Source organism: Chrysoperla carnea, chromosome 2 (genome assembly GCF_905475395.1).
Source record: "Chrysoperla carnea chromosome 2, inChrCarn1.1, whole genome shotgun sequence".
Lineage (NCBI taxonomy): Eukaryota > Metazoa > Arthropoda > Insecta > Neuroptera > Chrysopidae > Chrysoperla > Chrysoperla carnea.
Window position 1 is genome coordinate 5,633,563 of NC_058338.1, and position 25,060 is coordinate 5,658,622.

Sequence of the window (25,060 nt, forward strand, 5' to 3'; positions counted from 1 at the left end):
AAGGAAATATTTTATACTTAAAAATATATACAGAGTGGGTCGTTATCAAAATATATACTGAGTGGGTCTATAATGAGTAATATCTCCTTTAGTAATTAACCAAACAAAAATAACATAAAAGTTGTAGAATTTGATGGGGGGCATCATCTTTTGACGTCAGATTAGACCTAGTTCTACGCATTTCTTTAATAGCCAATTTAGATCCTAAACTGTAAGAGATAGAATAACACTATAAATTAGAAAGTTGATTCTCATAAAAAAACTAACATTTTTCTGAAAATCATGAGCTTTCGTAGGAAATACGACTTAAAAATATGTCATTATTGCAATTAATTAAAAGAAAAAACGCTAACTACAAATTATTTTAGCCAAGAACAATGCTTTAGCCAAAATTTCCCAAGGGCAATAGAGGACATTAGGCTGCGTAGTGGTTTAGACAACAAGTATTTAATTCTTAAAAGGATTTTATATTTTCCAGTTTCATAACTTCTTAAATATAGTTCAAAATTCCATACAAGAAACATTTCGATGTTTTCACGGAATTTCTTAGAAAAATATTTGCTCGAATAAACAGAAAATAATTCTGTAAATAAATTCAAAATGTAAATAAATAAAACCACGTGATTATTCCATTCACTTCGATAGTAAACAATCTTACCCCCTTTTTATCATACGCATGCTTACACATTTGTAATTTTTTCCCAAAAAAAAGTTTCGGTTATTCCGAATATCTTCGGTTCTATTTATCTAAATCTATTGATTAAACTTAGACAGTAACTTTCCCCGGGTTAAATGTAGCGTTAACTTGAAAAAAAAATTTTTTTTACTATACTCATATTTTGAATATTAGATTGCCCTATATTTTGATCGAGTGGCGGTACGAAGGACAATGATGTAATATGCGCGGGAGTACTATGCTCATCTTCTAAGAATCGACCACTATAAAATATAGGTTATCCCGCCCTAAGCACTTCGATCCAATCAAAACGATTGTATACAAAACAAACCCCATCACAAAGAGATTTTTCAAATAAGTCTACACCAATGTATCATGTACTACGATATAAACATAATAAAAAAAACGTAAACATTAAGTCTTGAAAGTTAAATAAAAAAAAGATTTGTCAGACATCACAAAAAGTGTTGTATATGCAAAGAGTACAACATTTTAGAACGCAATACATGTGGTGTGCTTGTATACGGAAGCCTGAATGGTTCATGATCAATTTATGAAAAAGTGCACCAACTTTCAAAAAGTGAACTTGTGACTTGTGGTTATGGAAACAAACCTTTTTGAAAAAGTCAGTCGGTGATAATTATTCTTTAGTTAGCCACTATCGAAACTGTCTGGAATTATTAATAATTGTGTATCCGGATTTAATGATAATATGATAATGTTTTATAATTTGTCTTATGTAGTTAGTCAAAAATTTTTATTAGTATTATTTAAAAAATACAAGTGAAAACAAACAATTGACTGAATTAATTGTTGAAATACCATGCATAGTCAGTGTTGATTTCTTTATCACATTACACATACAAACATGTGACACATACACAACTAATAATCAAGTATAGTACATATTTAATATATATATATATATATATAAAATTTCCGCCTAATTGGCGCCCTCACGGGTAAACAGTGATGTTTACGAAAAAATGTTTCAAACAAAAGTTGTTTAATTGTTGATAAGGTAACATTTTTTACATTTAAACTTTTGTTCTATCTCTAATGGTTTACAAGATGGATCCTACGGACCCAAGACCCAATTGACCTATGATGCTCATTTACGAACTTGACCTCACTTTTTACGTCCTGAGTACGCTGTAAAAATCAGCTCGATATCTTTTTTCGTTTTTGAGTTATCGTGTCCACAGACGGACGGACAACCGTAAATGGACTAATTAGTTGATTTTATGAACACCAATGACAAAATTTTTTCCTAGCATCATTATTTTTAAGCGTTACAAACTTGGGACTAAACTTAATATACTATGTATATTTCATATATACATGGTATAATAATGCTTTAATTAGCCTTTCCCCTAAGAAGATTAAAAAAAGATTCGCTAAATACATGTTTCCATAACACAAGTCACAAGGGCACTTTTTGAAAGTTTGTTTTATACTTGTGGGTAGTACACATTTAAAAAATAAGCTAGTGTTGAACTACTTTTTCATATTTTGATCATGAACCATTCAGGCTTCCGTAGGTGTGCTTGTATATCAATCGCAGGCGCACTCTGTCTATACTATAACTAAACTGATTTGTAAAATGACAATAACAAAACATTGTGCCGGCCGCGGTAGTAGTCAATTGCACCAGGTCTGTCCATGGTCATCATCTACTGAGTGGAGTAGAGTTATGATCTAGGTTAAAATGTGTATTTATTTATTTCTGTATGCTGCTGCCTGTGTGTGTTTCAAAAAATGTGCACAAAAATATTAATTAAAACGGGGTTTTAATTAATTAATTAAAACTAATTTATAAATAAGTGACGAGTTTTTAATAAAAAATATAGTGACGTATATTTATTTTAAAAACGAAAGTGTGGTGACAATATTTTTTGTGTGTAGCAAGTCAGCAAGTGTAAAAAAAATTCAAAGCATGTTTTTTTATTTAATGTCCCATTTCCTATTTAATGCGTACTTTGATATTTATTGAAGCGATTTTTTTTCCGCTCAAAAATAGAGCATTAGTTTGCAATATTATTTTCTATTAATAATTACTGATATTAAAATTGATTGATATCCGTTATCGGTGAATTTTTTTTTATTACCTGTATTTTATTTTTGTAATAATTAGCAGAAGTTTATTAGGTTTTTGAAAAATAAAATTTTTAAGAGTTTTGAATCGATTTGTAAATATTGGAAAATGAGAATACTTTTAAGGATATTTGAGCATGATTGTTGGATGTGTTCTAGTAATCTAAAAATGCTCATTACTTGGTATTTAAGAAGGGTATTTGTATACAATCGTGTTATGTACAGCATGACTCAGGTTAAAGTCGTTTAAGAAAATAACCACTCAATATTCAATATTATTCGAATTTAACAAAACTCTCTTGTTATAGAAGCCACAACATTCTATGAATATATTGGTGGGACAGTATCCCACAATTTTCAAATGTAGAAAAGTAATCCTTTACAGATTTAGAGAAATGTTAGTTCTTAAAGAGTAAAATAAGTATATTCCAACTAAGTACAATTTTATTTTCTAACAATAAAATGCACGACTTTAAAATAAAATCAATCTCTTTCATATAAGTAATGATTTTGTTTATTTAACTTCAGTGATTTTGTATCAATGAATTTATGTTTTAAATTCAATCTCATTCTATTGTAAATACAAATATTTAGCAGTACTTTTTTCAATCATTAGACAATTTGAAAGTATTTTTACTTTATTTCAATATGAAACGGTCAACTTCGGGATGAAGTTGTCATTATTTTAATTTTTAACCCCCGAACTAAATAAAGGGGTGTCATACGTTTGACCGGTATGTGTATGTGTCTGTCTGTGGCATCGTAGCGCCTAAAATATTTCCAAAAATTTGTACTAAAAAATGATAGTTCTCTAAGTATCCTTTTCATCTCATCTGATGTCCTTGACCATCACTTTGATATTGATTTAAGAAGGAGTGTTATAAGTTTAAAGTGTTTATCTGTACGTCCGCGTGTTTCTCAGTGACATCGTAACCCTTAATCGGTCAAACCGACTTGATAGAGAACATTTTATAGCTAAGTTTCCAAAAATCGGTTTCCAAGGACTAAATCCCATTTGTTGGGGGTTTTTTAAATTTTGTAAATTTCACTTGTTTTTCAGTGGTTGATTAAATTTTAATATAAGAATCCAATACTTTTCAATACATTAATTTCAGCCTTTAACACTTTTTTTTAAAATATCGGTCGTTATCAAGTGCAATTTATATAAAGTGCATTTAGGTTTAGGGTACCCCACATTAAGATGAAACGAAAAACACTTTTCTTTAATTTGATTAAAACGTAGATTATGTAAAACTATTGAGTATGGTTATGTAAAATTTATGAAATATTGCATAATGGTATATCGAATTTTTCAAAAAAAAAAAAAAAAAAAAAAACAATAACTTTTCTTTATCATGTGATTCATGCTTTTTGTATTACAAGTATTGTAAATTTTCAATTTTTGTAACATATGTTAATGTATATTTAATGAATTTTCATATCAGCAACCATAACTTGAAGGTTATTCTCATTTAAAAATATTATGCCTTTGGAAAAATTACAATTTGTCAACAAAAACCAATTTATTATTTTTATAATAATTCGAAGAAAAATTTATATTTTATAGCTATGGTAGAATCATAGTGACCCAAGTATTCTAGATTTTCCTATATGGATTAGGTTAGGTGGCTGTCCTGAGGTGGGACACACTTTGACCATAAGAGCTGTTGTGATACCGAATGAGGGTTGGCCCATCCCCGGCCACTGCTCCATGAACCATTTGGAGAGCTGTTTAAGAACAGCAGGAGAGCTTTGACATCGACGGACTCCAGGTCGGAGTGGTCGTCAAAGAGACGCTGGCTCAAGTAATTCCATCTCCTCATGACAAGAGCTAGGCAGTGACAGAGAAGATGAGACATTGTCCCCTCCTCCTCACCACTGTGACAGCTCCTGCAGTAGTCGTGATACACTGCCAGGCCCATGCGTTCAGCATACCTGCCGCCCAACCAGTATCCTGCAATAGCCGCAACAACTTTGCGAACAGGGGGCCTTGGAAGTGATATAAGATCTTCAGAACGCCTGCGATTGTACTCTGACCATATCTGTCTTGTGGTATCACAAGTACGTTCCTCCCTCCATCTAAGATTGGCCCTTTTTAAGATATCCTCTTCGAGGAGCAACTTGCCGTTCGCAAATGCAGTTCAGCAGCATTGTGCCTTTATATGGGTACAAAAAAACATAATTCTTCCATGCCAGACTCATTAAGATGGCATTTGGCATCATTTTCTAGTCTAAGAGAATAAATAATGCTAACTTTGCTTTTTACAACTTTGCTTATTATAAAATCAATTTGACTAGTTATTACTAAAAAATTCTCAAGGCTAAAAACGATAATTTACGAATCTTTTCTTGAAATTCGTTTTAAAACATGTAAATTTCAAAGAATAAAAATGGCAATATACTAAATGAAATCGTTGTTGGTTTGATCACTAAGGGTCACAACCAGTTTCTTTAGACAACTATTGTCGAAAAATAGTTATAAAATCACATGCGTTTATGCACGTCGCCATCGAATAACAACAACGTTGACAAATTTAATACCGAAAAATATTATTTTTAGAAATGCAGAATTTAGAGCGTCTATAGAGTGTCCCGCGGCTCCAATTTAAGTAGGATTACATACTTGGTTTATCAAAATTGGATAAAATTTGGATGTGATAGAGCAAAATTAAATTTTTTTGGATTCTAATGACGTCATCAAGTTAAAAAATTCGATTTTTTGACAACACAGGCAAATTTGATCCGATCTTATTGGAATTTTTTTTGAAACCTACTAATTTTGGGTCATTTTTTTCAGCTGCGATGTCAGTTTTTCGCTAGCTATCACTTATCTGCTTAATTCCGGTACCAAGACTCCACATTCATGAAACTGATTAGAGCTAGGTTAATTTTGATCACAAATTTGAAAAGTATGCCCCAAATTTAGTAGGATTACATACTTGGTTTATCAAAATTGGATAAAATTTGAATGTGATAGAGCAAAATTAAATTTTTTGGATTCTAATGACGTCATCAAGTTAAAAAATTCGATTTTTTGATAACATAGGCAAATTTGATCCGATCTTATTGGAATTTTTTTTGAAATCCACTAATTTTGGGTCATTCTTTTTAGCAGTGATATCAGTTTTTCGCTAGCTATCACTTATGTGCTCAATTCTTGAAACTTAGAGCTAGGTAAATTTTGATGACAAATTTTAAAATGTTTATCAATTAAACAGACTTTTTAAGGTAAAATGACACAATTATGGCTACTCTCCCCAATTTTCCTTTAGTTTTATGTTAAATACTATCAGTAAACGATTCATCAAAATCATTAGAACCGATCCCGATATATATAAGGCGGAACCTTAATACTTGCCACCAGCACTATGTACGCTTTCACTTATGAATGGCCCCAAAGGAATCTGCTCTTAAAATTTGTACATGAAGCAATAGGACACTCTATATTTCAGATGATTGTATCCTACACACAAAATGCGTTGCTATAATTATTTCCACACTCAAATTCTAGGTCGAATTATATCAATGAAGTATAACATATAATTGAATTTAGCGAGTAGAGTCTTTCTTCTGGATTTCATTGTGAGAACATATGACTTATTGCTAGCGGCAATGTTTTTTTTTTTTTTTTTCATTTGAAGTAACTACACAGAGTGTTTTCCAAGGTTAAGAGAGAAATTGTTTTAATAAAAAAAATATATATAAATGCTTGTTATTTATTGTTTTTACATGCTATTGTAGTCATTTAACCGCCCATTAGCATGTCAAGCTAGGGTATTCTTGGTTAAGTTTTTAATTAGCTTCAAATTTCAATGATCATGCTTTACTCAAAGTTTTGAAGTACCTGACTTGGTGAGCTTCATTAGTGTTTATTTAATGGTTCATCACATAAATTTTTTAGTAATCATAGTATAATTTTTTCTAGATATCACTGTCAGTAGTCGACCACTAGTAGCTCAGTTGATTAAAGCGTAACCATTTCCGTTCACGGAATGTATAGGGTAACGAGTTCGATTCCCGTCGTCATCGTCCTGTTGTTTTTTTTACCCAACATTAGCAATTCGCTGAGTTTGCCCTGTATACATTTTTTTGTTAACAAAAAGTATTACGCTTAGACTAATATAGAAGTAATACACTTTTGAATTTGATATCTTGATTTTTTGTGGAAATTATGGAATATCAAAGGTCCAAAAATTAAAGACCATTTTTGTGCTTTCATTTGTCATGATATTCTGCCGTATTCAACGATATTTGTGAAATTTTCCCAAGACTTGATAAATAAATAAATAATTTTGTTTATTTAATTCATATTTTTTGGAAAATGTCCCATTTTTATTAATATTTCAATAGTTTATTATTACTTTTGACATAAATGTCAAATTTTACATTGTACATTGCGGTCCATGAACGAACAGCCCCATTGAATGAATAAAGTGACCATAATTCGTTATTTCAAAAGTAAAAGACAAAACAAAACCATAGTATTAGAAGATAAAACCTCTTAAGCAGTCAATATGGCAGTCATATTCAGGAGGCTTTTAATCTTAAAAATAACAGTAGTGGTCTATGGAATGACTAGACCATTAAAGAAGGCTAAATTTTACTAGACAGTTCAATTCCTAAATTTGAACGATATTTTGCAAATAATTATGGTTTCATAATATCCTATTAATTCAACTCTTGTTGAAATCCAATTTGAGTGTGTTTTCATAGTTTTCCCAATTTAAGTGATCGTGATTATTTTTTGTTATTGAATAAGCATTTTCGGTGTTAGATATTAATAAATATATGAACATTAAAATTGTTTACAAAATTGATTTTGCTATTCATAGAAAATGCATTCGAATGGTAACCATTAAAATATCCATTAATTTTTTTTAATATTCACTTTATTTTTGTCATTCATGGAAATTATTCATAATACAAACTTTAAAAAAAATTACTGGATTGAAGTAAACACTAAATAATAATAATCTATATATGTAATATCTATATCTTTATAATTTATAGCTCATGTGTTATTCTGATGTATGGACTATATTGCTGTTCAGTTTCATCAAAAACCGTTCGCTTGATTTGGCGTGAAAGCGTAACAAACAAACAAACATTATTTCTTTCACATTTATAATATATAGGGATTTAGAATTTTCTGACACTGCCCATAGCAAGACAGCAACCTTAAAAAATTTATTGGCAATACGCCCACAATATTATTGCAGCAATAATATTATTGTTTTCATTTTTAGGGAGTGAAAATCAAAAATAAAAAGCAAGTTTTTATTTCGTTGTTAATAATTGTTAACCCACACTTAATAAAAATTTTATATATTTGTTTATATCACAAATATTATAAAATTATTTTTTTTTTTACAAAAAGAAAGATAAAATCGTTTTTTATCGCTACCTACAGTCAGACAGAAAATACAATAAATTAATTTCTAAAAGTGTGTTAATACATACACACATGACCTTTAGATTCTTTCCTGTATAATTATAAAGAAAAATTGTTTTTTTTGTAAGTTAATAATTTCCGTATGATAAAAATAAAAGATCCGTTTTATATTTGTCATTTTTATAGAGTGTGGCTTATATTATTTACTAGAGTGATACCCATCCGCTTCGCTGGGTTTAAAAGTAAAGATTGATAAAGATTGTTCTCGCTTATATCTCCTTTCTATCTAACACTCGAAATAATGGTAAGGATTGTTTTACACAGGTAAAATATATGTATAGTTTTCTATTTTTTTAAATGTATAATAGTTGTAATTATTCATTGAGTATATCAGGAAAGATGGCCGTGAAATATTTTATATTGACTATTTTTACAGAAATCTGTATTTTATGGTAATGTCATATTAAATTAATAAAAAAATTTTTGTTGATTACTATATTTTTATAAATTATATCTCATGTGTTATTCTGAAGTATGAGCTTTATTGCTGTACAGTTTCAAAACCATTCGCTAGTTTTAGCGTGAAAGCGTAACAAACAAACAAACATGCCTACTTTCGCATTTATAATATATAGAGATGTTCTCAAAAAAAATGAGCGTATGAAAATATTTAAGACCCACATTTAATAGCCACTTTAGACTATTAGATTGAAGTGTATCAATCATATTGTGTTTAATTGGCTCCTGTCTTGTAATAATAATGAATATCATACAATTTTTAATTGTAATAAAATGATTAAAGTTATATTATCAAATAATAAATTGTTAGATTAATTTTATTTATAATTAATAAAAAATTATATCAAATATGTAAATTGCTTATCTTATTTCGACTATATTCAATTATTTTAATTTACTTTACTTAAATTAATTTACTTTTGAGTTAAAGCGTATCTTACTTAATTTTTACCAGTTAACAGATCCAGTCTACGGACCCAAAATCCAATTAACATAAGTTGCTCATTTACGAACTCGACCTCACTTTTTACTTCCTGAGTACACTGTAAAAATTTCAGCTTGATATCTTTTTTCGTTTTTGAGTTATCGTGTTGACAAACAGACGGACAGACAACCGAAAATGGACTAATTAGGTGATTTTATAAACATCTATACCAACATTTTGTTCATAGCATCAATATTCTTAAGCGTTACAAACTTGGGACTAAATTTAGTATACCTTGCATATTACATACTAGCGACCCGCCCCCGCTTCGCACGGGTGCAATGCTGATATCTACTAAATACACTACAGAAAAACTGTGAACGTTGTATATAAAAACATAGCGGCCCGCTCTAGCTTCGCACGGGTATAAAATATATAGCTTATGTGATTAAAATCGATCCAGTAGTTTTGATTTATTCATTACTGCCCGTGGCCCGCACGCGTTAAATTTGGAGTAAAACAATCCCCCTTTCCCTATACCATGAAGATTTCCTGCTATCTTTGGAATATCTAAATTCATACACTACATTTTTACTTATTTACTTTTTACATTTTTAACTATTAACCTCAAAAATAGCAATACTTCTCCACTATTTAATGGATGTTATTATACATATAAACCTTCCTCTTGAATCACTCTATCTATTAAAAAAACCGCATCAAAATCCGTTACGTAGTTTCAAAGATTTAAGCATACAAAGGGACATTGGGACAGAGAAAGCGACTTTGTTTTATACTATGTAGTGATGATATGCATGATATAACAATTAAAAGGTATTGAATAATTACCAATACTGACTATATCGAATTTTTATCGATTGTTTCTTATTTAAAATTATTGTTTTGTATAAAAATAATTATACATGTATATGAACTTGCATAATCATATAATTATTATTGTTTTATTAAGCCATAAAAATATTTTATCGTGTAAAAATGATTTTTAAAATACTCACATAACTGTCATCTGTTTACAAATAAATAATGCTTTATTATACATTATGTGTTCATTATTATATTTCTCAAGGACATTATTTGCATCATGAACGAACGGTATTTTTGACCATAAACTTTATAATAGAGATTTATTTTTTATAAAATGCCATAAAATAGTTAAATGTTTATATTTTAATTGTAATTTCCTGGCTTAATTTTTTTTAGTTTTCCTTACTACGTCTTAAGCATACAAGAAAAGTCACAGGAGGCACTTAACACGTGTGCACCTTATAGCTCTGTACTTTCCTTGAAATCAACTCGTCATTTGGTGGACAATTCTCCGAGGCGAGGACCCCTTTAGAGTTATATACATTATTTTTCTTACGAATGCACCATTAGTTTTCTCTTTCTGCCCGATTTTCCAATAAATAACCCTCTGCGTGCGTTCAATAAAACACGAGAGTAGATTGAGAAGAACTTTTACTCCTCAAATTTGTAATAACCTATTTGCACTTGTTATATTCGCTATTTTTCTTACGAATAGAGAATTTGTCTTGAATGACTAAGAAGGTATTATTTTAACCGCGAAATTTGAGAAAACAAGTATTGCAATTTAGATCGTGTATACCGAGTTTAAGTCTACAACGCTCAAAATCTTGCAGGAAAATCTCTAAATAAATTAAATAATTATAATAAAATATACACGAGGAAATGGCTTTAACGAGATATTTCCATGTATGGAAATTAAGTGTTATCGTCAAGGTTAAATCTACTTAACAATGTCTTCATACATGGGACACATACGTAGACGCTAGTTTTATGCCGACTACGCATATTTAAATGATAAAAACTTATATTATTCAATGTTCTTTGAGTTGAGTGGTACGAATGTAAGGCTCAGTGCTCAGTGCTCACTACTCAATAATATGTTTAATACCTAAGTTCTTCTGAAATATTACTTAGAAACATTATACAGGGTATCATTAAAGTATTGGCTCAAACACAAACCCTAAATTCATGTGAGCATTGCCTATAAAATCCCTATATATTATAAATGTGAAAGTAAGCATGTTTGTTTGTTACGCTTTCACACAAAAACTAGAGAATGTATTTGAATGAAACTGTACAACAATATAAAGATTTTAAACCACAAATTAAAGATTTCTGTAAAAATTTATAATAGTAAATGTAAAAAAATTCATAGTCTTCTTTTCTCATATACTCAATGAATTATGACTATTTTACAATTAAAAAAATTGAAAATTGTGCATATATTTTAGCTGTGTAAAACAATTCCTCCGAAAGTCATGGAAGGGGAAAAAGTTAGATCAAGAGAGATGGAGGCTATAAAGCAGTGGTTTTTACTTTTAAGTCCAGTGAAGCGGGCGGGTATCAAGCTAGTAAATCCATATTGCTATATCCGATTGTACTTCCTTCGCAAGATATCATCTTGCGAACTTGTTAATCTCCGGAAAAACAACACTTCTCTTGAGGAAAACGATCATAACTTTTTTACGTAAATTTTGTGCTCTTTTCGCTGGTATCAACAAAAATCTTTTAACATAACCTAGTAAAAAGTTATGACCGTTTTACTCAAGAGAAATGTTGTTTTTCCGGAAATTAACAAGAAGAGTGATATCTTGCAAACGAAGCACAATTGGATAAGGTTTTTTGATAAACCATGGTCACTTGAATTTAGTATTTGTGTTTAGGCCACTACTTTAGGACACCCCTGTATATATAAATTGCATATTTCATATGAAAAATGATGATTATACAAAATTTGACGCCTGTTATAATAAATTATTAATCCAGTTAATAGAAAATTAAGTCTTATGAATTATTCACAATCACAGAGATGTGAAATAAAATAGAATGCTCTTTTTCTATCATTTGTAGATGGTTAGCTTAGGTTAGGTTGGAGTGGCTGTTCTGAGATGGGAAATGCTTAGACTATAGGGTCCTTTTGTGATACCTAAAAGAGGTTTCTCACATACTCGTCCACTATTCCATGAATCATTTGGGGCTGTTTAAGAATAGAAAGAGTGCTTTGATGTCAACGGACTTAAGGTCGGATAGGTCGTCAAAGAAAGGCTGGCTCAAATGAGTCCATGTCTTCATGGCAAGAAATGAACACTGTGATAGCTCCTGCAATAATCATGATGCATTTGTAGGTCCTGTCGCTCAGCATAACTGCCTACCCATATTATTATTCTATAAAAGACTAGTATTTTCCACTTCATCTCTAACTTGATTATTCCCGAAGATATGATCATTTGGAGTTATAGTTCCGAGAAGGAGGGGTTGAAAATCTCTACATGCGCTTCATAAATCAATCGGCCTCGAAAATGGGCTCAGCGGGTGAAATATTTGCTTATAGAGAGAAACCCTTTGAATCGACATAAGAGATTTTATTATAACAACGATTTTGAGAAAAAAATTTCAAATTTTGAAGTATTTATTTTTGCAGATGCAACTTTTCAATGTCTGTCCCAACATGAATTATTGCTATATTTTTTTAATATTTCCCCTCCATTTCAAAAAAAAAATCTTTTGTTACATGAACAAAAGATTATAATCGAATCGAAAATACTGGTTTTTGTTTATATTTTTCAAAAACTTGAACGATGGGTTAGTTACGATATAGCTATTCAATGGTTTAAAATTTCATATGTTCTTTTATATTTTTGAAGGTCAATATAAAACCAACGAAGAAACAAGGTCATCGTAAATTGATGTTTATTTGGCATCAAAAAGAATTTATTAACATTTCATATACAACATAACTTATTACCGAATTTATTTTACAAAATTTGATCGTTTATATCAAAGAAAACCCTAGGCGTCCATTTTTAAATATTTTTTTTGAATCTTTAAAGTATCCTACGAAACCTTTTATAATCTGATCTAACCCCTTGCTTCTCGGTATTATGTAAATTTGATTTTGCTGATCAAAATGCTGATTAATATACTTACAAATTGAAAAAAAAGAAGTTGAAATATTAAAAATCAATGCCCTAAACTGAACATTAAAACAATATTGTTAATTAATACTATCGAACTAATCACAAAAAAATTGTGTATTTATATAAAAATTTTTTACATCCGGTATAAAATTTATTGATTATTAAGGAAACTCGTGCCAAACATTTTGGCACGCGATGCCCAGAGTTGGCTCTTCTTAAAATATTGACCGCGTTATATCTTTTAAAATATATTTGTACAGGGTGTTCCGTGGCTCTGTGACAATTTTAAGTCGAAAGTGCCTCTTATACTTTTGTTGTCCACTAATATTTGGAAGAAGTAGTAAGGAAGGTCCAAAGAACCCGTCATATGTTAATCTGACGCGCTTGAGTTACTATTATAAGGCACTTTCGACTTAAAATTGTCCAAAGAATACGTTCTTAAGGTATGTCCATCGAGTTACGGGACATTTTGTATAAGACAGGGTATACCATTGAAAAAAGTGCAGCACACGATTGAAATTACGTGGGTCTCAAATATTTTTTATCGGGATAACATTCAATGCAACTTTTTGAACCCCTACTAAAACTTAACCACTTCGACCTATAAAATGAAATCTTGAGACAGAATGTCTCTAAGTCGACCACAGCGGATTCTTGAAGCTAATAAGTAGAACCAAGTCTTCAATTCCCTTAATTTATTTAAGTTTCATATTTCACTTTTGAAAAGTATAATAAACTTATGCCTATGATGTAATATTTTTTTCATAATATTTCAAAAAATAATTTTAGCCTAGCACATATCGGCGTATCCTAATTTAATATTTGATAAAATTAATTTAAAAAATTTTGTTTTTATCATAAAGCTGATAAATTACCTCTCGATATACCTAATTTTGTATTCTTTATAAATAATTATCAATTTCGAAATCGATTCAATTGGTTAAAATTCTCATAGAAACTTTCAGCATAACAAAGCTTTTGTGTGTAAAATAGTTGATGAATATAACAAAACCACTATATTCTAGGATATAGCACGTAAAAAAATCCATGAACCCCAACTTTCTGCCGCATAGTAAATAATCTCCTGATTCGATGTCGAGCATTTCCTGTCATAAAACATATGTATGACGATAATTTGAAATCAAGCATGGCAGAAGTGCCAAAAATTGCTATAAAACAAAGTTGAAACTGAAAAAAATTTTTGCGCCTTGTCAAACAACTTCCATAACGACCGCAGCTAAACGTACATGTTGTAACAAAAAAAAGGACAATTGAGTTTAACCGGTTAGGATCCACTATTATTATTGTAGAATTCAGACTATTTGTTTTATTCGAGCCCAAGGGCAGTTAAGATCTATCTACAATCCTGCATACAATTGGCAAGGATACTCGTCGAGGAAGGGGACTAGACTTTTTGACTATGATTCGCCGATACTGTCTAAGCTATTTTATAATGTTTTATTCGGTAATATTTTTGTTACCGTTTACAATATTTTCCAAGAAAAATAACAATTGTTTTTGTTTATGTAGCTACCTACTCTGGTGATTCAATCGGAATGTTGTTTTTTGCATTCATTAGATTTTATAATTGCACCATATGAATGAGAGATGGAAAAATATCGAACTTCTAATATTGTTGATGTCAAACAATTAAATGATTTATTATTTTCTGATTAAAAATTTTTTTCATAATCACCGTATACGGAGAAACTATTTCATTTTATGGTGCAATTCCTATGCGGTGATGACAGAAACGTTTATAAGAGCGATTCGAATCACTTGGTTTACTTTAAAAATTTCGGCATGATATCTCTTATCATTTTTTAGTTATCGTGGTGACGGAAGGTCAGACAGACAATCAGAAATTTACAACTTAGATGATCTTACGAACACCTATACTAAACAAGTGAAAACAAACAATTGACTGAGTTAATTGTTGAAATACCATGCATAGTCAGTGTTGATTTCTTTATCACATTACACATACAAACATGTGACACATACATAACTGATAATCAAGTATAGTACATATTATAAAATTTCCGCCTAATTGGCGACCTCACGAGTAAACAGTGATGTTTACGAAAAAATGTTCCAAACAAAAGTTGTTTAATTTTTGATAAGGAACATTTTTTACATTTAAACTTTTGTTCTATCTCTAACGGTTTACAAGATGGGTCCTACGTACCCAAGACCCAATTGATCTATGATGCTCATTTACGAACTTGACCTCTCTTTTTACGTCCTGAGTACGCTGTAAAAATTTCAGCTCGATATCTTTTTTCGTTTATGAGTTATCGTGTCCACAGACGGACGGACGGACGGACAACCGGAAATGGACTAATTGGGTGATTTTATGAACAGCTATGACAAAATTTTTTTCCTAGCTTCATTATTTTTAAGCGTTACAAACTTGGGACCAAACTTAATATACCATGTATATTTTATATATACATGGCATAAAAATTGTTCGTATCGTCAATATTTCTAAGCGTTACTTACGTAGGACTAAAATTAGGATACCTTGATAGATATTCCATATAACAGAGTATAAAAATTCAAAGACCTATCGACATAAAATGACAAATGATCTCACATATAGATTGAATATGATTTGAATATTTTAAAAAGTAAACAACTTTTGTTTTTGTTTTTTTGTATACACATATAAAACACGGAATGAATTAAATTAGGTAGGTATTACCTTTATTGAATAACAATATATTATTTTTTTTAAATATTAAATAACATTTTAATATTTATATATTTGGTGATATCAACTTTGATTGACCTTGACACGTTCAGGATATTACCATCACATTATAAATCATCACTACATAGTATAAAACAAAGTCGCTTTCTCTGTCCCTATGTCAATTTGTATGCTTAAATCTTTGAAACTACGCAACGGATTTTGATGCGGTTTTTTTTAATAGATAGAGTGATTCAAGAGGAAGGTTTTTATGTATAATACATCCATATTATAGTAGAGTAAGGGGTGGAAATAGGGGTTGAAATGGATATGCTTCAAAAACTAAAAAAGTTGTGCATCGATTAAGCTGAAATATTGACACGATATACAACCAGCTTCAAAGATCTATTGTTTTTATCTACTTTTAACTTTCGGAGGGTAGAAAGGTGTAGCGAGAAAGTGGGAAGGAATTATCGAATATTTACAAATATACCTAAGTGGGGTATCAAATAAAAGAGCATGACGTGTACATTACAAAACTGTTATCCCACGCAAGGAAATGTGGAGGGAGGGATGCAAGTGGGGATGTTGCCCAGCAAAGCGGGTAGTTCACAGCTAGTAAATGTATAAAACATTAAGAAGATAAATGGAATTTATCTCATCTGCGAAATTATTTATTCATTTGTATTGTAGCCGCGATTAATAAATAGCGATGGTAGAACTATAGTGTTCCAAGTGTTATTTTTAGTCTGTGGGTACGAAAAAAACGTAATTCTTCATGATTTTCACTGAGAAATCTTGACTTAGTTCCTGAAGAATTGATTTTTTATCTCCGACCCAAAAAGAAGGGTGTTAAACACTGACAAAAAATTTAAATAATTACATCCTCATATCAAAGGTAGTCGTTTCATATTGAAATAAAGTTAAAATACTTTCAAAAAATTTCCAAATGATTGGAATCAGTACAGCTTAATATTTGTATTTACAATAGAATGGGATTGAATTTAAAATATGTATTCATTGATACAAAATTACTGAAGTTAAATAAACAAAATCATTACTTCTATGAAAGAGATTGATTTTAGCACATAAAACAGGCGCGGAGTGATGTTGAGTTAACTCAAGTGACCTGTTTATGTAGTAGAGTGGTTATCTGACTACACTCAAACAACTTTCAATGCAAAATAAAAGAGTTGAGTTTTCTGACATTTGATATACTCGACTGTAAACGTGAAATCAAAAGATTTAAAGAAAATTGAAGTTTCCAAATACAATTTCTATTCTATTAATCTGCCAGCTTCATTTACGACTAGTAATAGGAGTACAGTGGAACTTGGTTAAGTGGGGCCAGGATAAATGAGAAACCTCCATAACTGGAACTCATGCTGAGGTTCCAATACTTTTGGCACTGAATTACCTCTGTTAGTGGGACGAAGCAAACCTCTATATCCGGGATTCGTTCTTTCGATTTTATCGTCATAGTTACTTTATAACTGAGACAAGGCAAGTGAATTTTATATGCATTAACCTCTGTAAGTGAAAACTGAGATAACATCGTTTTGTTTCTTATTCTTATTCTACCCGCAAATTCCCCACTTAACCAATTTTGAGCCTCAATGATCTTCAGTTTTAATTTTGCTTTACTATCATACAGATGTTTATTTGAAAAATGCCGAAGCGAAGGCTCAAATCGTTATCATTACGTGAAAAACTTAAGTTATAGAGTTACTGAAATTAATACGTATCAGAATATATTAAACTTGAACAGTGTTTGCTAACATGGGTCAAGAAACTTCGCCACAAAAACTTTCCGGGAAGTGGATCGATGATTAATTAAGGGCACAAAGCATGAAGGCTCGGTATTCATAATTTTTCTAGCAGGAATGGTATTGGAATCCTCTGTAAATGAAACAGATAATTATTTATTCCGGGATATCTGAGACACAGGGGGAAGTGGAATACCTCTATAAGTGAGACAAATTTGCAGATCCCTTAATGTTTCACTTAAGCAGGTTCCACTGTAATATTTTAATAGAAAATAATATTGCAACTAATAAAAAACCTTGAAAATTTCAATTATTTTTATTTATTTTTTCTTATATATTTTTAGTTTAAAATAATGACAAAACGAAAAATTATTTTCGTCACTATGTGACTTATTTCGTCCATATTAATAAAATAAAATATCTAAAAACAAATAGTGTGTTCAAATAAATAAGTTCAACAATGAACAACAATTGGTACAATACAAACAATAATATTTTATACAACAATGCTCACAATTTTACAAATCATCATTCTCATCATATACCTCATAATAGTATTACTACAAGTAGTCACAATGGAACTGCCACTGGAAGTAGTTATTTAGGTGCATTTCATAATATCTTATCCTTACATGGAACAAATCGATCTCGTACTAATTCAGGTAGCACTACCGACAATGAACTCTATATACCTGAAGAAGATACCTCTGATGGTGGAAAGGGTAGTGGTAGTGGTATTAATGGTGGGGGTTCATCAACACCTACATCATATTCCTCGTCACCACGTGTTGTTAAAATGAATCATAATCATCATCATCATACAATTTCGGAATTAATACGACATTTTGGCAAGAAAGTACACCATTGGCGAAGTTCTGGTGAAGGACACCGTAGACGGGCCTCGTGTAGTGAAGATTCTTCGTCAAATAATAAATCATTAAATGAGAATGAGAGTAGTGAATTTCGTGAACGATCTAAATCTTTAGATGGGGCATCGCGTGTACAACGACCTCAATTGAGTGATTGTGAATCGACTTATCGAATATATGACGCTATTTTAAAAGAAGGTACTTGATTTTATTTTTTTTGATTATTAAAGTTCTACGCAGGCGTTTATCATCATCAAATGCTGGAATGAGCTTAAACTCACGTTTTATTTTTAGTTTTTTACTGGCAGATACCCGCCCGCTTGTCTGGACAATTTTAACTCTTAAAACAAAGACTACCGTGTTATAGATCCCACTTTCTTTGACCTTTCTTTGAACTTTCCTCCCTTTGTTGACAATTTTATGGTTTTAGCCCATGATACTTGCTGATAATGTAATTTTATATAAGTGAAATAATTTTAAGGTGTCGTGGATTATTTTAAGTAAGCCTATGGCAATAATTGTCCGCGGGAACCTACTGTCGGAATAAAAAGTTGCTATGTGTTAATCCAGATATCATTTTTTACATTTCTAACTTCAAAATTGATACAGCATTTGGAACTCACCTCACTTACGTCATTTAAGAAACGTTTGTGTAAAATTTCATGCTTCTAGATCCAGCGGTTTCAGCTGTGCGTTGATCGATCGATCAGTCAGTCATTGCTTTTATGGAGTATTCTCAAAAAACGACATATTTTGAAGTTGTTTTGACAAACTATTCTGATGTTTGTAAGAAAAAAAACTATAGAATTTAAATCTTACAGCTCTCATGGACTAGCAAAGTGTTCAAGGAATGATTAATCATTAGTATGTGTAAATGACTCACGAATTAAGAGCAACAACTGAATATATACACAATACCGTAATTAGATAACATTTAATTCGATAATATTATTGTTTATTATTGTCTGATGCATTTCTTATTACAATAAAAGAAAAGATTCTTTCTCGTATCCTGTTTTTGAAATGTACTTTTGAAGTTTATTGACTGCACGATTTAATTCAATAATACTATAAACTTCTTTATTATACGGACTTGCAACAAAGGGATCAATAACAATTGGCCAAGAAGATAGAATTTTGTTTAGAATGCATTCTATTCTAAAAATTAAGCACAAGATAAACAAGAAAAGAGTTGAAATATTTTATTGTCTTTCGAAAAAGTAAGACAAGTACAATTTCTTATAATAACTGGATACTTCTACAAATTTGATCTCAATTTACAAATTCAATCGTAAGACATTAAAAATGGCCTTTTTTTTAAATTTTATATTTTAGATAAATTGAAGGGATAACGCCAGATATGAATGTCGATTAGAATATTGATGTTGATACTTAGCCAAGTAATGTATCAAAAAAATATAACATTACAAAATTTTAATTTCAATCGTCTGAGAATTTTATTTTTCTTTGTGGGTACTATTTGATACACATCGTTTACAAACAAGACATTTTTAAATCAATAAATTATTTTTAAAAAATCATATTGCTAGAGTTGGTTTATTTTATGTTGGACCTTACAAACAAAGAGAATAAATACCGAGAAAGATAAGAAACTTTTATTCACAATTAAGGAATTTTTGTTATGCACTCAGTTCGTTGGATAGTCAGTGCAGTTCAGTATAGGTGATGACTGTCTGTCTCAAGACTCAAGAGGTAACACACTTACAAGTCGTCACACACGCTGATATACTGTAGACACACAAAATGTTGTACTTAAATACAAATGAAATCAAATTGCGCGCACTACTCCGGTATCCGTTTACACATATCCGCGCCTCTTTTACAAAATCATTACCACAAAAAAATATACAACAACCGAGTGGACACAATGCATACTTCTAGAATTGAGGTAACTATGATGAACCAGAGGTCGTAAAGAAAGATTAACGAACAGAGTATTGCATGTCACAGGACCATGCTACCCGATGGATACTTACGAGCTAAGCGCAGTGTTTATATTACAAGTTTTTTTTTTAACCAAATAAATCTGAAAGACCCCTAGTATCAATCATAGATGGTGATTAAATCTGTTTAAAATAATTTTTCAACATCAATGAACTAGAAATCTTTCATAAAGTGTCAAAGCAAATGAGCTTAATTACGCTTAAAATTATTTAGCGTATTTTTTATTTATAAATGATTTTTTTATACATTTATAGAATTTATAAGAGGCCTGAAATTATTTACTTGCATTTAGAAAAATGTATTCGGCGAAGAATGGCAATCCACAATATTCATCTTTTCTTTTGCAATATTGATTCATAAATAAAAATTGTACATAATAGGAAACTCAATTTTTTTTTAAATTTTGTTTTTAATTTTTGCTCTTTTGTTTGTTCTAGGTGCGCATTTACGAAGAACATCATTAGATCCAGATCGACGCAGACTCTCTTTAGGTACAACAGTACCGCATCGAGCGTCGGATGCCTTTTTGGATCCACACCATGCAGCTATACTATTCCGTGATTCTAGAGGAGTAAGTAATTTTGTTTGTTTTTCAATTCAGCAATCAATTTTTTATGATTAATCAAGCACGACCACTTCAAATATTGCATTGGATTTCATTTCCGCTATACAAAAGGTTCCAAAATTAATCGAATGTTTGGATAGTTTATGGTCATTTTTAGTACATTTTGTACCGTGGTTCTTGGCTCTGCGATACATTAACAGCCTTTTATTATTATACTATCAGTTACCCGCCCGTATATAGGGGTAGAATTTCCGAAAATCCTTCCTTATCGGATGCCTACGTTATATAAAAAACATACCCTCCAAGTTTCAGATCTCTACATTCAGCGGTTTAGGCTGTGCGTTGATCCGTCAGTCAGTCAATCAGGACAAAGCATTTTATATGTATAGATTAAATTAAAGATTTTAAGAAACCTCCGATATCAGATCATATCTCTTTTCTAGTTGTTTTCTAATTAGAAAACGGAACCTTCTCGACTTTACAATAAAATTTTCATAGCAAAAATTTATTACTTTTTCTATTTCAGTTGCCGGTAGCAGATCCATTTTTAGAAAAAGTCAGCATATCTGATTTGGGTAAGTTTGTTCGAAACATAATTTAAATTTTGTGTCAAGAGTTAGTTAAAACTTTTTATAAACAAGAAAATTGTAGGAGTCATAGAACGTTGTAGAGAAAATAGTTGAAGTATTATGCACTTTAATTAAAAATGAGACATAAAGGAAAGGTATTATTTGTGTTAAAAACGTTTGTAACATAGTTAAAAAGAAAGCATATCGAATAAGTTTGTGTTCAACACAGAAAAGATTCCATACCATAGTTTAAACTTTAGAAAAATACGTTGGATGCAAAATACAGATCGAGTTGGATGCAGATAAGATATAAAAAAAAATTAAAAAACGCTGGTTGACTGGCTTTTTTAAAATGTTTACTTGATTTATTTCATCCACCTCGAACTGTCGATATAGTAGATCTCATGCTAACCGATTTTGTTTACTTATACATCAACAGATGGCATTAGTGCATAATCTTGCTGGCCTTTAGGGGTCATTTTGTGAACATTTTGTCTCAACCATTACGTGTGTGTAGGGCCTTAAAACACAGATATTCAATTTTATTTTTAAATGCATTCATTGAATCAGTATAAATTCTACAGGTGAATTAATATGCAGTACTTCTTAGCCATGTCCAATTGAAAATTGGAAATTCACCAAATTTATAATAGTTCAATCAATTAATATAAAACGATTAGACTATTATTAATTATATGCTCAAGTGCAAATTGCATATATTCGGTGAAATAAATATTTAATTCGTTTACAATATCGCAGACTGTAAAACTGTCGAAAATAACTTTTGACAAATTAGAAAATTCATTTTAATTAATATTAATAATAATGATTATGAAAAAAAGGTGTGAACGCCATAAAACTTCAGTAGACAAAAAATAATTCTTGCAAAAAAAGCTAATATAAATATATTGAAAATTAGTGGGAAGAAAGTTGATGTTAAGATCGATCAAAAGCGAATCGTGTTCACATAATCAGGGATCCGTACCAAAATTTGAATGAACGGCTTATAAAACAAAATAATCCTTCAACTCCTAAGCGAAGCATAAACAAAATTCTTCGATCTCCACTTTTAGACAGGACTGTAATCTTTCGCCAACTATTATCGCCTTTCTCCCTTACCATTTCCTCAACGTTTCACCGCCTGAGCGTTGACAAAAACATCCATCCAGGAAGTTAAAAAAACTTTTTGATCTCCCGTCAATTTTCGAAGCCCTATGTGATTTATTTCTGCACGGCGTTTATGTAATTCGCTTCGAATACTTATTCAAAGTTAGTATCCAACAACACCGTACATATTTGCTGGTGCAAGGGTGATACACCAAGGGGGGTGACATTCATATTCTTACTTTGCCGCGCAAAACTAACGCCATGGTGCTTAAACTTACTTTTACATATAGGAGCATCTTTTTCAGCATGATTTTTGATGGGTCATTTCACCCGAAAAATTTTAGCCTGGGCTTGTAGTCAACAATGTTTATCAAAAATGCCTCTGTTTTTACTCAGCACGTTTTAGCCAATGCATAGAGGTGAAAATTTATTTAAAAAAACACAACACAGTAGTAAATGAAAACGTAATATAGAGCTGATTATATTTTTGACTAAAGTAAACTTTCAAAACAAACATTGGCATTGATAATTTTCCTTGATTTATTCTGTATAAACGCCAACAAAACATAAATATGATCACCGTATACCGTTTACTGTACCTACCATACCGTCCGTTTTCTTCTAAAAATTTTGGCAATAGTTACTGACAATTCCAATATTAGCATCATCCACCTCAAATAGACAAACAACACTCGTTTCACTCACATCAGTTTGTGTGGTGTTTTTAATCGCATTTATTAAAATTTAACAAATGCACTGTTTTTACAAGTGTTTGACGTTTTATTATGTTTAGTAGTAGTTAGTTCATCATTTTTCATCAAAACGTTTCGTTCAAAAAACTTTTTATTTTAAAAAAATAAATAAATACTTGTCTTTTTAAAAACAAAGTGATTTAAAAAAAATTTAATACTTTCATTTGTGATGTCACTGTTTATTTTCAATAATTCAATAATTTTCGTTAAATTCCATCATAATTTTATTTTTAGTTTATCGTGTTTCGTGAACTGAATTAAATTGCGTGTTTTTATGTGCTCACAAATGCCTGTTGAATGTTTCTCAAAGACAAATAAGTTAAAACAGTTTTTAGTGAAAATTTAACCGTAATACATAACTTATATACAATAATTGGCAAAAACGTTTATATTCCCGCCTAAATAATGGATTCCTGTTTAACATAACCTCAACTGAACTTATGTCAAATGGCAAGGTTATATTTTGATGAATATAACCTAACCATTTTTATTTTTAATTACCCGCGTTTGGGGTATTTGAAAGTAAATACCCGAAAAAGCTCTAAATCTTTATGCCTTCACCTAAAAATTAACACTGTATAGTTGACATAGCCTCAACCGAGGCTGTGTCAAATAGTAAGGCTATTATCTAACTTAAATAATGACATAAATATAATTCCTTTATTTATAATCTAAATATATCTTGACATTAAATTCCATCATATTTTTATTTTTAGTTTATTATGTCTCTTGAAGTGAATTAAATTAGGCGCGTCTTTTCAAATGATCCGAAATCAGTCATTAAGATATACCTATTAAACAGCCAATGTTGAATATATTTCTCAGAAGGAAAGAAAGTTTTTTAGTCTACTGTTCAAAAAGTTTGTATCCTGGCTTTCATAATAATACACTACTTCCTGTTTGACATAACCTCAACTGAGTTTCTACAAAAAATAAGGTTATGTACATACATAACCTTTTCATTATGACAGATTTAAATAAGTAACAATTTCTTTGTTTACTGTTAGATGAGTTTGCTTTTCAGGAGAAGATTTTTCCAGCATTTGGTCAAATGTTATAAATATAAATAATAATCTACAAATATTCAATATTTTTGAAAGATCTATGTCAAAGATTGACAGATAAAATAAAATCTATTTATATAAATTTTACAATTTAATTTTTTTCTAAATTTAACGATCGTCTTAAATTATGTGTATCTTTAGACAAACACATGCCATGTTTATTTACGTTTGTCAAAAATTTATCAACAAATGTCATTCATTTATCATTTTTAATTAGATTTGATTCTTAAATACGATAATTCTACATTTAAACAATAAACAAAGATATTTATTTATTTATAAATCTGTCGCAATAGAAAGTTTATCTTCATTAGAATTAGAATATAGGTAATCTTTTCATCTGATATAAGCTCTACTAATAAAAAATTGCATTATGCTATTTTTCGTTGTTATTTCGACAGCCATATTTTGTGATTGCAGAATAACACGTGAATTTATTCAGATTAAACAATAAACAAAGAATTGTTGGTTATTTAAATCTTCTATAATTTTAATAACTTACGGGTTATGTTCATAACTTACAGGTTATGTTCATTTTTATTTAACACAATCTCAGGTGAGGTTATGTCAAGCAGGAAGTAATAAGTATTGGACCTTTATTTAGGCGGGAATCAAACGATTGGATCTCACCTAGGAGGCTCGGA

At 30.4% G+C, this 25,060-nt stretch overlaps 1 protein-coding gene across 2 annotated transcripts in view; it reads left to right on the forward strand.

Moving 5' to 3' along the window:
- LOC123293765 overlaps positions 1-25,060 on the forward strand; it is a 98,375-nt gene that overhangs the window by 68,806 nt on the left and 4,509 nt on the right. For both annotated transcript variants that reach the window (XM_044874670.1, XM_044874671.1), the window contains 2 exons: positions 20,797-20,930; positions 21,451-21,499. In XM_044874670.1, the coding sequence (XP_044730605.1) occupies positions 20,797-20,930; positions 21,451-21,499 (183 nt within the window). The remainder of the gene's footprint in view (positions 1-20,796; positions 20,931-21,450; positions 21,500-25,060) is intronic.